Source organism: Cryphonectria parasitica (genome assembly GCF_011745365.1).
Source record: "Cryphonectria parasitica EP155 unplaced genomic scaffold M406scaffold_2, whole genome shotgun sequence".
Classification (NCBI taxonomy): Eukaryota; Fungi; Ascomycota; class Sordariomycetes; order Diaporthales; family Cryphonectriaceae; genus Cryphonectria; species Cryphonectria parasitica.
In genome coordinates, this window is record NW_024468910.1 from 2,061,493 (window position 1) to 2,077,483 (window position 15,991).

At 52.3% G+C, this 15,991-nt stretch overlaps 6 protein-coding genes across 6 annotated transcripts; 3 read left to right on the plus strand and 3 right to left on the minus strand.

Moving 5' to 3' along the window:
* Positions 1 to 421: 421 nt before the first annotated feature.
* Positions 422 to 2,113, plus strand: M406DRAFT_344668 (uncharacterized protein). Its single transcript, XM_040921997.1, has 2 exons — positions 422 to 723; positions 806 to 2,113. Exons 1-2 carry the CDS (start codon positions 603 to 605, stop codon positions 1,903 to 1,905), a joined length of 1,221 nt encoding a protein of 406 aa, XP_040779473.1. The 5' UTR covers positions 422 to 602; the 3' UTR covers positions 1,906 to 2,113.
* A 206-nt stretch (positions 2,114 to 2,319) lies between these two features.
* On the minus strand, positions 2,320 to 3,399 carry M406DRAFT_71510 (uncharacterized protein; the record flags this gene model as incomplete). The annotated part of the gene is made up of 2 exons (XM_040925470.1): positions 2,320 to 2,997; positions 3,055 to 3,399. 2 exons carry the CDS (start codon positions 3,397 to 3,399, stop codon positions 2,320 to 2,322), a joined length of 1,023 nt encoding a protein of 340 aa, XP_040779474.1.
* Positions 3,400 to 7,976: 4,577 nt separating this feature from the next.
* On the plus strand, positions 7,977 to 9,251 carry M406DRAFT_326951 (uncharacterized protein; the record flags this gene model as incomplete). Its single annotated transcript, XM_040920151.1, has 1 exon — positions 7,977 to 9,251. One exon carries the CDS (start codon positions 7,977 to 7,979, stop codon positions 9,249 to 9,251), a length of 1,275 nt encoding a protein of 424 aa, XP_040779475.1.
* Positions 9,252 to 9,818: 567 nt separating this feature from the next.
* On the plus strand, positions 9,819 to 10,862 carry M406DRAFT_102731 (uncharacterized protein; the record flags this gene model as incomplete). Its single annotated transcript, XM_040915027.1, has 1 exon — positions 9,819 to 10,862. A coding segment is annotated over one exon (332 nt), but the record flags the coding sequence as incomplete, so codon positions are not given.
* Positions 10,863 to 11,476: 614 nt separating this feature from the next.
* M406DRAFT_71512 (uncharacterized protein) lies at positions 11,477 to 12,606 on the minus strand (the record flags this gene model as incomplete). The annotated part of the gene is made up of 3 exons (XM_040925471.1): positions 11,477 to 12,065; positions 12,095 to 12,372; positions 12,514 to 12,606. The coding sequence occupies 3 exons, from the start codon at positions 12,604 to 12,606 to the stop codon at positions 11,477 to 11,479; spliced, it is 960 nt and encodes a 319-aa protein (XP_040779477.1).
* A 1,784-nt stretch (positions 12,607 to 14,390) lies between these two features.
* Positions 14,391 to 15,273, minus strand: M406DRAFT_71513 (uncharacterized protein; the record flags this gene model as incomplete). Its single annotated transcript, XM_040925472.1, has 3 exons — positions 14,391 to 14,549; positions 14,686 to 15,014; positions 15,126 to 15,273. The coding sequence occupies 3 exons, from the start codon at positions 15,271 to 15,273 to the stop codon at positions 14,391 to 14,393; spliced, it is 636 nt and encodes a 211-aa protein (XP_040779478.1).
* Positions 15,274 to 15,991: the final 718 nt, after the last annotated feature.

The following is a 15,991-nucleotide window of genomic DNA, read 5'->3' on the forward strand; positions in this document are numbered from 1 at the left end:
GTGGAGCAATAAACGGACCGGAATCCGGGGAAACGACATAAGAATTGGGCCTCTTTCGTAAGAAACTGTACTATTTTCGAGGGAGGTGGTCTGGGGCCAGGGTCCCTGTGAAGCTGCCTACATGAACTAAATTAGCAGCCGAGCAAGTGTTACAGGATGTGATCGACTATACAGTGGGACAAGTGGGAAAGCCCATGGATCAAGCCGCCGCCTAGGAGGATGCCCTCAAGCACTAGGTGGGCCCACTGTGCCGTGCCCTGCTAGTCTGCCATGCCCTCCAGTCACCCACTGGGGACTCTAGCAGGGGGGCAGGTTTGTCACTCAGCGTTAGCTCTTTGCTCCCTAGCATCGTTCATACAACCCACCAAACATGCTTCTACCCGCTTGCTTGCTTCCCTTTCCCCTTCAACTCCACTCTTCTAGCGACAGCACTCTGCTCACGATTCTTGAATCTCTCGTCAACCCTTGACTCTTAAAGCTGGCAATTTGGCAATGTGAAATCTTGGTCCCTTGTCTGTCGTTTCAAGCTACTTTGCCATTCTCTGCCCTCCTCCACTCTCCACCCACCGCCTTCCTTTGCTCTCTGGCCACGTTCTGTCACCATGGCCACCAACGCCACTCCTCCTGGCGTTATCGATCCGACCAAGCCAGGCAAATACCCTGTCATTCTCAGTGACGCCCTGAAGGGCAAGTCGTCCAAGGAGATCCTGACCGCCATTAGATGTATGTGTGACTGCTCTCTTTTTCTGCAACGCATCCCCCGAACCCCAATCAAAAGACTGATCACCTTTTTCTCCGTCCCCAGACAACCACAGACCCAATCTCTCCACCGACACTGCGCCGGGCGCCGCCAAAATAAAACCCGTTCTCTCTTCCTCCACTTCCTCGTCGTCGTCGTCGTCCTCCTCATCCTCCAGCGCGGCCTCCTACGACCTCACGTATACGGACGGTGGCGGCAAGTATGCCTACAACGGTAGTCGAGCAACAAAGGACAAGAAATATGTCCTTATCTTTGATCCGGAGCGCAAAGCCTTCGTGCTACACCGCGTCGACTCGACCTTTAACATGAACCTGACACGAACACCTTCGAACAATAACGCCGAGAACCTGAAGCAGAAATACCCGCACCTCGAGGGTAGTGCGAAGGCACAGTCAGGTGCAAAGGCATCGTCGACAATAGACAACGAGGGCTTCCTCAAGCCTCCTATTCCGGTGAACAAGTTGAACAAGCCAAAGAACCCAGTCAAGAGCGCGGGCATGGTACAGAGCAAGAGACCCAGCGCCACAGCATCAGCACCAGCAACAGCGGCGGCAAAATCCTCAGGGCCGAAGGCGGAGCCCGCCAAGGAGAAAAAGAAGAAGGAAGACCCAAAACCGAAGGAGACAAAACTGAAAGAGCCAAAATCAAAGGAGTCAAAATCGAAAGAGTCAAAATCCAAGGAGCCGACACCAAGGCGTCCACGCTCTCCCGTCGACTCAGAAGACGACAACTCGGAAGACGAATCCGGGCTGCTGGTGGAGTGGCCGGATCCACAGCCCTCGACGGTCAGGCCTGTCCCTGTCGCTGCACCCTCGACCACGATCCGCCGCTTCTCGGAGTTTATGGCAAACCAGGCCAAGTCCGGCGACGACTTCGATGATGATCCCGACGCGGAAGGAGAAGATGATGACTTGTTGATCATTGAGGATCCTGCGGTTGAGGATGACCCGCGCCCCACGTTCAAGCTGCCGAGCCCGGTGGGCAGGCAGAATCCCATGGCTGAGAGCCCCACGCCGATGCTTGACGTTGTCGACGAGGACGAGCCGCCCGTGGACGAGGAGCTTGAGCTTGAGGAACTTCTGGAGCGGGAGATGGGCGTGGCCATGGATGTTGACTCGGAGAGTTCCGTGAGTGAAGAGGAATAAGTAAGGGGACTATCGCTTGTCTGGTGTTTCCTGGACCTTGCGTTGAACGTACTATATCATGTGGTGATTGATGATCTTCGTCCATGGCGTTTTGGTCTTGCGCTTTTACAGGTCACTCTCTGTGAATCGGAGTAAGGCCTGTACATGGGTGACTTGTACTTTCTCATTTATATGCTGAAAGAACCCCAATGGTGGATTATGAAAGCCGAGCATAAGAATTCAGTTCGAAGTGCAGTGAACACCCAGTTGCTAAAGCCTGTCGATTGTTTTCTGATCATTACGCTCCCCCCCCCCCCCCCCGATGAAAAAAAGACGACACCGCTATAACGGCGTTTCATCATGTTGTTCAATGGGCATACGCTAAGTAGAAGCCACAATATTAAGCCACGTCGCCCAAGCAACGATTGCCATGTCCTACAAGAGCATATCAATGTCTTTATCACCCCCATCCATGTTGATATCAACGTCTCGTAGGTCCACCTCTTCTTGACAGGCCATCTCACAGTCATGCTCGGTATCAAAGAGACCATCGACCATCGCACAGTCCTCGTCGTACATGTCACACTTGCAACCAACCATTTTGTCCCACGCCCGTTCTCCGTGGCTAGCAGCTGCAGCTATGTCCTGAAGTGGCGTCCCCGGTGGAGTGTCGAAGCAATTAACTCTGTTCAGGAGGCGCCTGTCGTCTCCGAATCTGGGGGTCGGGATACCCGTATCCCACGGATATCGGAAGGGAGACGGCGCTGGGCAACTGAAGCGTATCTGCTGGACTGTTGTTGGCGGCGGCAGTGGCAGCGGCGTGCCTACTTGAGAGAGAAGCAGGCTGTGATTGCACATCGACTGCGGCGAGCCTGCATGCATTGTGGTGGCGGCCGCTTCTGCCAAAGGTTGATGACCTGGTAAAGGTGTGCCGATTTGTGGGTTGGTGTACTCGTAAGCGAAGTCTCGATACTGTGTGCCTTGCAAGAACCCGGAATATTGCTCAACCACAGCCTCGCTTGACAGCATTTCTATATCTGAAGATGACGACGACCCGGAGACATGATGGACTCCAGCAGGTTTGGCCCCGTCACCAGCCCATCCACCGGCGGACTGCAACCCCGACATCTCAACGGCCATGGAACGATCCTCCTAAGACGTCATGCGCACGTCCAGCATAACATCGGCCGGTGTGATGGCATCGTACTTCACGGGCAGTTGAGAATTTGGCGTGCCATCGATGTAATTCTTGGCCCGGGCCCGCTTCCTCGGCTGTGAAGACCCACCGCCCTCTGCACCGCCCTGCGCATCATACGCCTCGTTTTCTCGGCCTCTGCGCTTGCAGCCTGCCCCATCCGCAATAGAATACGTGTGGGATGCCCTCGTTGTTGGGATGAGGACTCCATCACGGGCTTTGTTGTAGGAGAGGACGGAGAAGTTGTTTGAGGGAAGATGGGTGTCTGCCCCACACAGCTGAGCCGCTGAGCTCTCTGTGCTTTGGCTTGCAGAATGCATGGGGCTGATTTAATTGTTCTGTGGGGCGATGTTGTTGTACTTTAATAGGTACTGGTGTGTCCTGGCTATTATCTTTCGTTGATGAGCAGGTGGGTGGCTTCAGTTGCTATGGCCTGACCCTTGCTTGATAATGAAGGAGATGACCCAAATGAAGAAGACAAAGAGAATGTGCGTGCGTGTGTCTATGTATGTTATAGCTCATCAGGCTGTGAGGTTGTATTGGGTTAAAGCGGCTCCCTCTAATTAATTTATGGTGAGGAAGCGAACGGAGAAGAAGGCTCTGGAGGTGGGAAAGAAGGAGCTGTAGGAGCTCTGCAGTTTAGGCAAGAAGGGAAGGAGCAAATAGAGCTCAGCCTCTCAAACTTTCCAAGTCTATACCAAGAACCCTACTTCCACTCAAGGCATATGTAATTTCTGATTGCCTCCCTCTGTATACTGTAACTCTCTATGGTGACGGCAGGAGTAAGGGAGTACAGACCACAGGTTGAGGACTGAGATCTATAATTGTACGGTTTACGACAGAAAGAATTTAAAATAATGTTCAAGGGCATGCTCAACCAACCTGGTGGGGAAAGCTTCCTTCTTATTCATGCATAGCAGACTGCATTGAAAACACATGATCTGGTCAGAGCGAATTTTCTCTCTTTCTTTTTAAACTTCAGAGATGGCCCCCAAAGGCCACCCTGACGTTGACTTAAATGCAGATGCAGAGTGTGCATGTTGTTAGATAGGGAGGGTAGCCCACACGGACCACCACCCCTTGTCTCTAATGCCATATTGGTGATAGCTTTACAGCAGCCATAGGATTGCCACTTCACAAAAGAACTACATTGAAACAGATACTGATAATTTTACCTTCTTTGTGCGATTCAATTCTCTCTCTTTCAGATTCGTGTTCGTGGTCATGATCATGGCTTACAGGTTCAGGTCGAAATCTGGCCGAGACATTGCTGCACTGCCTGGAAAATTTGGTTGGTAACTCTCAAAGCCCCCCCCCCCCTGGATGGCACGGGCCCTGCTGAAGATGTGAGCCCAGGGGGGTCACTGCTCTGTCTCAAGGCCTGGCATGTGCTATAGTATAGTAACAAATACTGTATGTAGATGGATACGGGCCTTGGTGGGGTTGTGAATGATTGGAACAGTGCACAGATTAAACAGCCCCGGGTCTTAACCTTAATTTTTTTTGATTTTTTTTTTGACCTGTCGTCCTCGGCGAACCTCCTTTTCCTCATCTTAGACGCTCAACGCCTCTCCCCTGACCTGCTGCTCTCATGGCAGCTCCTGGTATTTTTCTCGACTAAATGTAATGAGTTGCTTCTTCAAAGAGCCAGGCCAACCAAGCAATATGGTTCAATTGATCATCATTAGGATCCCAGTTCCCGGTGATGCAGCCTCACTTTTCTGGTCTCGGGTTCCTGACGCAGGCCTGAACCTAGACAAGATCTCTCTCCTCGCTGTTGGTGTCTGGATTCTCTCCAGGGGCTCTCCATCGAAGTGCAGATCCCGCAAAGACGGTTGTAGTGACGATTGAAACGTCCGACAGGCGAGACATGACCACGCCATGGGGGGAAAAGACGGTGGACAAAGCAAGCAACGGCCCTGTCTCAGTCTTGGGGCGTGCACAGGAGGAGCCCAGCCACAGCTCAGAAGTCCTCAGCCGACCCTAGGCAGGCAGAGCAGACCATCTATCTCCGTGGGGTTGCTTATGCTTCGGCCGCACAGCTAGCTGTCAGCTGAGACATTTGGAGGGACCAGGCCAATTTCACCCTTCAGCACGGCTTGTCAGTCCGAGAAACGTGAGTAGCCGGTGGCCGCACACGAAGCATCACCGTCCGTCAATCTACCTGTACCGGCGGCGCCATGTCATGATGCGTTTCAACTCGGGATCCTACATTGAAGATCAAAACTCAAAATATGCTTTGGCACAGCGCCCACACGACGTCGAATGTTAAATCTCTACTATGGTACCGAGCAAGCTTGCCATTCCTCCTGCAAGGAAACACCCCTTCCCCCCCTCTCTCCACCTCTGCTCAGCACGCCCGGAGTCACGCCAACCCTGGACGCGGCAGCGGATCCCGCCTTGCAGTAGTCTTGCAGCTTGGAAAGCCCAACAGCATTATCTAGCCTCTCTTGTCCCGGCTCGGCCGTGTGCTCAGGGCAAGCTATGCAGCGCGTGCTGTGCCTTGAGAGGCGTCAGCCCTCACCTCAACTATTCTGAGTCAACCCTCCCTCAACAGGCCGGTAGTCCTGCTAGTCGCCTCTGGCTGCTGTGATTCGCCGGGCTCGGTGGTCTTGTTCGGGGAGGATGTCGCTAGCCTTGCAGTGTTGGGACGCCTGCCCGCGCAGCATGGGCTGGACACCCCCTCTCTCGATGCAAGTCTTTCTTTCCCTCTTTTCTTGCTGTCAAAATAGAGAGACGAGTGCCGCAGCGGGCTCTGGGGGCCGCCAACCAACCGCTGGCTGATAGGGGAGGGGGGCCTGTGTCTCAGCTGCGGCTGTCTCTTCAAAAGTTGCATGTCTGCAATCCTGTGTGTCCGAGAGTTCATTAAGGTGTTGTGTATTCCATTCGAGGACCACATCTTCTTGCGGCATTGGTCTACTTCCCCTGCTTTGAGGACTTTCTGACTCTGTACGTGCTCCTTAGCTGGCAGCACCCCTCGAGCGACGAGGACGTCGGAAGCCCGCCTATCTTTCTATCCTTACTTCACATATCGCATCACCTCTGGTTATTTCTTTCTCTCTCTCGACCAATACGACAATTATCAATTCTGTCAACTAGGCAGTCTGCTTTGGTCAGGTCTGTCCTGCAGGCATCCGTTTTGTCGAGCACCCTGCCGGTCATCCATCTGCAGCAGTTCAAACGAGTCGATACCCAAAGGACTCTGGTCCCCAATCACCAGTCTGCAAATTAGGTTGACGTCTTTATTTTCGGATACGGACTTGGTGTATGTATATTGGTGTGCGTGCGTGTCTATGTGTGTATGCGTGTAGCGTCACACATAGCCATCCACCGGATTGCCGCACCAACTGAACGCCGGGAAGCGACTTGTGTATCCTCCTCATACGGCACCGAACGTGTTCCATGTGACATATCGTGTCCAAGTCTCCTAGCATCTGGTCTCTCGCGCTGCGGACAGCAGTCTTGCTGGGTCGCTGCGGCTGAGCTCGGTCACCTGTGCTGCTGTCCCTTCTGATCTACACCCTCCCCCATCCCCCGTGGCGGGTTTTCTCCATCTTTTTCTTTGTCCTCTCGGCAGCCTGCGTTTCAAAGTTTTAAAATGATGGCTCACACGGGATCGATTATCCAGAACCTCCCAGAGATGCTCGCCCAGGACCTCACGGAGCGACAGGATGTCTTTCTGGCCAGGAACCTTACAGCAGGGAGACCGTTGGTGGCTCAAGCCTCGCGGGCGCTGGCACCTGACGTCCCACAGCGCAGTCCCAGTCGTGTGGCAAGGCACATGTCGTACAGTGCATCCTCAGAAGCCGACCTGTGTACTGTGAGGCGGAACAGCATGGGCAGCGCTTGGAAAGGGGACGAGAGAGGAGGGCATATGCTTAAAGATGCACAAGCTCGCCGTCGCTCATTCCCGATCAAGAGGTCAGAGTACATACCCAGTGCCTGCAGGTTCTCAATGAGGCCGGGAATCGAGGGACAGGAGCGGAAGCTGATCCTGAACGGCATGGATGAAGGTTGGGGGAGCGACTCGTCGGCGGATCTTGAGGCCGGAATGTCTTCTCCGTCCGTCCACACGCGACAGCAGTCCTTTACTACTACAACCACGTCCATCGACGTGGTGCTTGGACCTGGAGGCGGGCGAGGGGTAGGAGGGTGCGGGTTGGTTGCAGGCAGTCCGCAGAAGACGGCTGCGCACTGTGGCGGGGCGGAAGGGGAGAGCTGGGTTGACCTGGAGCCCGACTTGCTGCAGCAGCAAGAAAGGAACGTGAATGGACGAGGAGGCAAATCACTGCGGACACCTGACGACTTCCAGCATCAGTGCGGCAATGCCTTTGAAACGCATGCTGCAAACGACAAGTCACCTGCTTCAAGAGGAGATCCGTCTGGCCAGCCTCACCACCTACCACCAATCCAGGTGCCCAGGAGGTCGTCGTCGCTGAGCCATCGCGTTTGTACAGTCACCATGGGGGAGAACATCTTACCTTCTCGCAGAGCTTCGACCCACAATCTCAACCAGGACCTGGTCTCGCAGCAACACCAACAATATCAACAAGCACAGGAACAATCCCAACAACAACCACAACTCTTGCCATCATCATCATCATCATCATCACCACCACCACTGCAAACCTCATCTCACCGAACTCCTCTCAATGCTGCCTCGCTGAGTCATTGGGACGGGCGAGAGACAGCATTTGGAAATCTCATACCTGCTGCTGCTGCTGCTGCTGCTCGTCGCCGAACTCTTTCCAATTTGCAGATTGAAACGTCACTGGTAGCTTCAGATCAACTATCATTGCCTCCCCTCCCTACCACAGACACGGCGCGCCGCGACGTTCCGCGCAAGCATCAACATCAACAACCCTCCAAGCATCGAAAATCGCTGAGTGGCAACAACATGCCCGGCATCGGTCGCGTCAACACCTGGCTGTCGTCTGGCGGCGGTGGTGGCAGCAGTGCTACCGTTGCTCCTGCCCCTATCGAATCTCTCCCATCTGACTTTTTGCCATCCTCGTCGCCCAACGGCATGTCTCCCATCACCACCAACATTCGCGTCTCTGGCGGTGTTCTCGAGAACCTGCGTCTCATTGTCTGCAATTTTCCCGACCTGTCGCTCACAACCAGCTGCTTGACCATCCAGACTATCCGCAGCTACGCCCGAAAGCTACGCCGTGGCGACCTCATCCACGACCGTGTTCCCGCCTGCCGTCTACAGGAGGAGCAGACGCGAGCCACCATCCGATCGCCCACCTCTCCTGAGCTGCGGACCCACCTGAATCGCAAGAAATCGCTTGGAAATCTCAAACTGATAAACTCACTGCGTGGAAAATTCAGCAACCGCTTCGGCCATTCTGCCACTTCTGCCACCCTCCAAGGAAATGGCGGCGACCACCTGTGGGGTCCTCCTGCTGCAGATGACCCCCATGCTGTTACGCTTGGATTCGACAGTCTGCCCTCTGATCCGGTCGAGACTGAGGTCGAGGCCTGTGTCGATGCGCTTCGAGTCATCTTTCCAGACGGCACCAACTATCTGCTTGATCTCCTGTACGCCCACATCATCGCCTACAACTACATGAATTCGCTCCTCGGTGGCTTGGCTCCCCTGAAGCTGCACAGCAGCGGTGGCGGTGGCAACGGCAACGGCGGATTCCCTCCTCTCAACACCAAGCCCTCGATGAAACTCCCTGCGGGCGTCACTAGTCTTGCCGACCTGCAGATGCACCCTGATTCCAGCGAGACGGTCATCCACGACTTCCACCACAACGTAGCCACCGTGGCCTCCAGAGTGACTGTCCCTTCCAAGGCGGCCGCAACACTTGGTCTTGGATGTACCGACTTTTGCAACGGGCCCTTCGCACCAGCCCCTGGCCCTCGCGGCGGCGGCGGCGGCGGCGATCTCCACGCCAAGTTGCCTCTCAAGAATTCTCCCACCGCCACATCATTCACCCAGTCCCTCGAGTCGGAACAGGCCATGCGGCACCTGCGTGACGATATCGCCCTCAACATCTACCGCCTTGTCGAGATGACCAAGAGCTGCTCGCGTGGCCAGATCTGCCGATCCCACGAGGAGCAGAACGCCATCCTCTCCATCACCGACGGCAACGTGCTGGACCCCATGTTCATGCGTGCCATGTGTGAGGTTGTGCGCTGTTACGAGGAACTCCTTGCTTAGACCCTCAACACGCCCGTCAATCTGGTTCAACATGCGAACACACATCGTCTCTGGGATATTCGTTTTCAAGGACAAGGAAGGCCACGTGGCAGGACCTTCAAGGATGGATACACGGCCTCCTTATACGGGGGGGCATGCGCGTGGGTTCTACCATATTCTCTGTTCCCTCCTACTATTCCATGGTCCCGCTTCGGACTGTTGTTAGGGTTTTGGGCTTTTCATCACAATACCCTCACATGGATCGTCTTTTTCAGCTTCAGGATGCTGGCGGACCCGACTCATCTTTGATGGCGTTGGATGGAATATTACAACCGTCAACGGTTGGCCACAACCCCCGGTTTCTCGACATTTCCCATTTCCCATTTCCTTTTTTTTTTTTCTTCTTTTCCTTCTCGGCCCTGGCATGTGGCCTGTTTCCACTTCGCGTCACCCCACAGCATATTTATTACACCTTCTACCCGCCGATCTGCCCCCATTCCTGACAACATTCTTATTTATTATTACATTCACCCCCAACGGGACTCTGCGCCATATGCACCCACCAAATAGGTGACCCAACAACGCCAACTAATTTCGGGTCTTTTTTTCTCCACTCCCATCGATATCGTAGAAGGGTGCTGTTTCAAACTCCTCACAGCGGCTGGATTGGGTACTCGGCCTGTTGGTTGAGGTTTTTTGGCACAACAGATGCTTCTCAATTTTTCAGTTTCGGACGGGATTTTCTCGGGCTGTTTTTTTGTTTCTCTTCTTTCTTTCTCTTTTACTTCTTGCATTTCCATCCCCCCCTCCCCCCCCCCCCAATTCTTCTTTTGCATTTGCCGTCGTCACGCACGACAGAAAATCCTGTGGAGGCGCAATGGCAGAAATGGGTTGCTCGACAGGTTGGGCAGGGATCATAGAGGTTGAGATGTGTTTGTGCGGTTGGGGTGACGGCTATGGGTATTAGTGGGCGATCACCCGGGAAGACCCCAACGGCCTGGAGGACCAACGGCTCTAGCCGGTGATCCACACTCCCGATCTCTCGACCACCTTCCTACACAGATAATCCCTTTCACATTCGTCCTCATGGCTCAGAGATTGGATGACTTGGCATCCCTTGTGGTCAATTCTCCATCGTTGTTCTTCGCCTCAAGCTCACTGTCTCTTTTGGAGAGAGAGGGTACCGGAGCGGGTGACTTGGGCGAGGGCAGCCGGATGGAGGAAGGAACAGGACGTGGACGAGGCACAGGCTATCGAGTGGAGGGAGGCTTGGTGCACAGGCGGCACTTGCTCCATCTCGTTTCCACTGAAGAATCAATGGTGGACATGGGCCACGTGTTACGATATTTTTTAGGAGGTAGAGAATGGCAATTGGGTTGATATCTCCATGCTTGTACATCTCGGAAAGACTGGAATTACTGATCAACATTGGCCAAGTACCTGGAGAAACGATGTCGCTGCATATGGGACCAGACCCCATATTCATAATCTGGGTCAGGGATGCAAGGGAGGCTCTAACGACTCCGATTGCAGACTACCGGGATAAACTCCTCCCCTACCTTGCACGCTAGTCTCTATACATACTAGGCCCTTCTCTCTATACAGATTTCAATGTGAGGTTATCGTGACTACACACACGCTCACTTGCTGCGTGACTCGCATCTGAACCAGGATCAGATGACCAAACCAAGCACATTGCCTTATTCACAGGTAGAGATAGACACAAGGATGGTTGGTCTCCGGTGTGTAGGAAGTCGTCAAGCAGTCTTTTTTTCTTTTCTTTTGGCGGGGGGGAGGGGAAGAGCTCTCTCCATTTTCCTTCCCGGGCTGAGATACCTCAGGGGCCCCTCGATCCTGACAGCCAGAAATCAAGATAGAGACAGCGATAGTATGGCGAGGATAGGTTTGAAGGTATAGCGCAAGACCCCAAAACTGGAGAAGACTCATGGCTTTTTTGGGGGGAAAAACTGCATTCTGATAGGGTAAAGGCTTGTGACTACGTGAAATTACGTGACTAGCAGCCAGCTGATCTCACTCCATCAAATAACATGGGAGTCCATAATCTTTAATCAGATCCAATCAAGACGCCCAATTCATCTCTCCCAACAAGGTCAGGAAACATTGTGTCAATCCAATGGGCAGACCCTTATCCATCCTCTCCATCCGCCAGCTTGTAGTGATCATGAGCATGTCGCTGCCAAATGAAATAATTGGCCCCTCAAAATGGTATCAATCTCAGAACAGAATCAGGTGCGATCATCCATCGAGAAACGTCCCAGATCCCAGGTGCGAAGATGGGCCGTCTTTCCAACAGAAGAGATCTCCTGAACTTCTGCGTCCGTCAGCTCGAACTGGGCAGCCTGCAAGTACTCTTTGAGCCGTTCCTCGGTCTCTGTGGTTGTAATTGCGACGATTTCCAGTTCAATTTGCCACTTCAGTAAAACTGCAGTGACAGAAACGCTGTGGGCCTTGGATATCTTGTCCAGTACAGGATCCAGAGGGCCACCTGCACCCGCAGTGATGGGCGCAAGGGGATGGTGGGCGCACACCGTGATTCCTCTGCTCTGCATCCACTTAACATAGTCATCAGACCGTTGTAGGTATGGGTGGAACTCGATCTGGTTCACGGTAGGGGGGACTTTGGCAATGTCGAGAATTGCCTCGACATGCTGACGTAGAAAGTTGGACACACCAATAGCCTTGGCCCGGCCAGAGTTAAATATGAACTCCATATATCGCCATGCTGTCTGTAGGTGGGAGAAATCATCCGTGAAGTAGGGAGACTCGATTAAAGCCCTGAGAGATATGTCAGTTCTGGCGTTGATGAAGCTGAAGCTGGCCAAGGTTGCAGCAGGTTGACCTACAGATCAACGTAGGGCGTCTTCAGCCTGCGAAGACTGTCTTTGATGTACTCTTCAGGGTCCTCAATCGGACAAGGTAGCTTGGTTGTCAGAAAAAGCTTGTTCCTTGGAACTCCACTCTCTTTGATTGCCATTCCAACCTCCTCCTCAGTAAAGTAAGACCTGGATGTGTCGATATGGGTGAAGCCAGACAAAATCGCAGTCTTTATCATATGGATGAGTTCTGGGTTGACTCTGCCGCGCTCTGGCTTGGCCCACGTCGAGCCAGTGCCGAAACCTACCTGTGAGGTGCCAGAGTCGACACGTCAGCTGAATGATAGTGACTTGCATATTGATAACAAGCAATAGCACGAATGAAAAGGGTGCATAAAGAAAGGAGGGACCAAAGGAAGAGGGAGGACTGAGGAGGTGGTGGTACTTACAGCTGGTATCATTGCACCTGTTTGCAGTGGGAATTTTGGGAAGGGTTTGGGGCCGCCCGTTAGACCACATAGAATACTCTCAAGGCAAGACATGATGATGTATGACAGCAGAACCAATGTCCGCAGTGGGTTCTGTCTTGTGAGGTAGGAGAGTGGATCTTGACGGTAGATTTGGAATGGGAGAAGGATTATTCTTGTACTGTTGTTTGCAGTGGAGTATTGTGTTGATGTGAGTGTTGGTGTTGGTGTTGGCGCGGGGGTCGGGTGGTGTTGTTTGCAGCGGCCACCCTCTTTGTAGATGGGAGCAGAGATACAACTGGAGCTTGCATAATCTTGGGACTGGAACTGGTAAGGGGCATGCGAGAAATAGTTCTGGCATGCTTGTTGGGATGGAGAACGATGCTTTTCTGGGTCAGAAAGAATGGTGCCTGGGAAGGTGGGACGCGACAACTGACCTCAGGTGTTATCCTGTCAGGAAATGAAGTTCGTGTCTGCACAAGCGTAGTTTACCTGGTAGGTTCTCGTGTCGTACATTCCCAAGGGAGCCTGGAATAGGGCAGGAGGACGTTGCTGGTAGCCAAAGCATCAGACGAGAAGGGTGGAGACAGCTCACTAGATTTTAGAAGCATGAGAAATCCAGAGAGGGAGCGCTAGGACAAATTCAAAACCTCTACAGACACCTCTGGCAAGAGAAAATCTAATGCATCAAAGAAAAGCTGTCAACTGCTACGGCAGGCTAGGGCAGCTTACCTTCCTTGTCTTGGGAATGACGCACATGCCTTCCTCCCAGAGCAGAGGATAGTAGCGTTTTTCAAAAGAGGCAAAGGAAAATATAATACAAGACAGCAAAGATACCCCCTGCATGACAGCAGGTCAACTCAAGTAGTTGCTAGGGCTACAGCCAAATCCAGGGCGTATTCAGTCCGAAGAATTGCAGAAGATCCCACCTGAGACTTAAATCAACTAATCTACAGTGAGTTACTGAGATGTGAGGTTTAGAAAAGGACAAGGTTTTGCCTGATATCTCCCCCCCCCCCTCTCTCCCCGGCCCCAAGGAAAGCACATAGGCGGCCGCCTGCCATTCTCCCACAAGCTGCTGCCAGGCTTCTCTGGAAGGAGGCTCCAAAAAGAAGAGAAATGGCATGTGTAGTCAAACATATCTGGATAGCTACAGCAAAACAATGATGCTGAGTTTCCCTCAGCCTCTTGGGTTCTGATTCACTTTCGGGGAGGAAGTCATTCGAGTCAACAACTGAGACATCATCGTCGTCGTTGTCCTCCTCTCCCTCGAGTCAGCTGTGCATCTTTTACACTAGGTCGACAGAACTCTCTATTTCAGCCAATGAACTGAAGGCGAGACTGGCGTCCGAGGCTGACTGGCTGACATATGAGTGTATGGCCAGGTCAACAACTGTGACCAATCTTGCAAAAGGGGAAGGACTTCCTTCTGACTTATTCTTTCCTCTGCTCCTAATCTTTAAGCATATGCAGATGTTAAAAAACTAAAAGAGATTACCAATTCACTTCAAATTGCAGTAAATCATTAAAGACTAGGTTTCAGCAAAACATGGAACGCGAATGCAAAACTGCGAAAGAGGTTACCCAAAGGCACACCATCCTCTACGACACACGCATAACTTTGGCCTCTACTTTTCTTTCTTATTTACGGGAGTCTCTGCGTTTCCTAGATGGTATTATGCGTAGTTGCTTTTATTTATACTCGCATGCTTGTAGGTCTAAGACTTGTAGGTGCGGTAATTGCATCAAGGTATTATGATAAAATGATTGAAGAAGACGACCAACCCCCCTCCCCCCCCCCACCCTTCACAAGAGCCCGATCCTAGGGATAAGTAACACCGCTTTAGAGACTTGAAAACTTAACACCATGCATCATAAACCATGACATTCCAACCATCTTCAAAAAATTGCTGACCGCCAGCCCGGCCAGCACCTGGGAACAGTTGACAGTCCCTAGCAAGACGAGCAGCGCCATCCGCAACGTCACTAAAAGACTCAAGAACTTTGGTCTCCTTGTTCTGGTTGGATTAGAGAAGCAGATGTAGAAGGTCAGTCATTCAGGTCCATATTGATATCGTCTGTAAAGGTGAATGGAAAGGTAGGTGGAAAGGGAAACGGAAAGGAGTGATTGCAAGGCAGGATAAGTGAACATACATCGTTGCACCAGGCTATTGCCGCACCTTCAGAACAGCTGACCCTGCCGCACTCGCCCGGCCCGGGAGCGTTGGATGGCTGGCCGTCCGTCGAGTCGAGGTGAAAGATTCCCTGCCATATATAGACCAGGGTTGCGGTTTTGTGTCCAGGAACGCGGCAGACCTGCGTGGTCGGTTTATGGCTGCGTCTGGAGATACGGGCTGGTGGGGAATCGCTAAGACCGTCGTGTGCGAGCATAGGCTCTTGTATACGAGCTGTCATATAGTTCGGGTCGACCTCGCGAAGGGCCTCCAATACGTCTTGCACCGTGCCGGTGACTGGTAGGGTGTCTGCACACCAAGATCAGCTACCAAATTCTCATCGCCGCCGAGGTATCTTTGAGTGCGGTCGGAGATATCATAGGAAGTCGTCAATGTCAATTTCTGGCCCAGAGAACTTACGGGTGTCATTGATCCGTACATTCCACCCAAGATCAATCATCTTGTAGGTTGTATTGTCTGCGCCTACGACAACGGCTGGCCTAGACCAGGCAGCCACTGGAGAAGCAAGAGTGCCAAAGAGGCCGACATGGAGGAAATTGAGCAGCATATTTAGCTTAGGGACTCGATATAGGGCGGATGCCGGTAGAATGAAAAGAATTTCAGGGTTGTCACACTATTGAAAAGATCACCATGTGGTCAGAAACTTGTTATTGTTGTTGGTTTCGCTGCACGAAGAGAAGAGAGGACCTCATATTTATAGATGAGAACAGAAGAGCAAGTTATGACAGAAAGCTTCCAGAGACTAAGAATCTTAGTTGCCATAGCCTGGGACTGAGTCCGAGTAAAAGTAGTTGCGTCTAATCACAATGAACCAAGCCATAGTAACATCCTAGCCTTGACGCTCAGTCCGTCACGAGGAGAAGGAAGACAATGAAAAGGTCTCAGTGTTCAATGTTATTGTATAATGTAATGACCACTGGCTTCGCTCTTGAAGCTCTTTGCTTACACCGTTTACCAAAACGAAGAGATCCATGAAGGCAAGTATGAGAAATATACTTACTGGTATGTATGTATTGCACCTTTGGTCAGAAGCTCCTGGTTGATGTCATCAACATTAACCCCCCTCCTCTGCCAAGAGAGTTTTATGCACTCGCAGTGGTCCGTATTAGCCATTTGAGACGAACAACAATGATCCACAAATGATCAACAGTGGCCAATCTGGAGGCTAGTAGCTCTAAGTCTGCTGCCAGTCGAAGTTGACTAGACTTGGGGGGATAAAAATTGGCTTTAGACCGCGCTATCGAACATCGAGTCTTGGGCACGAG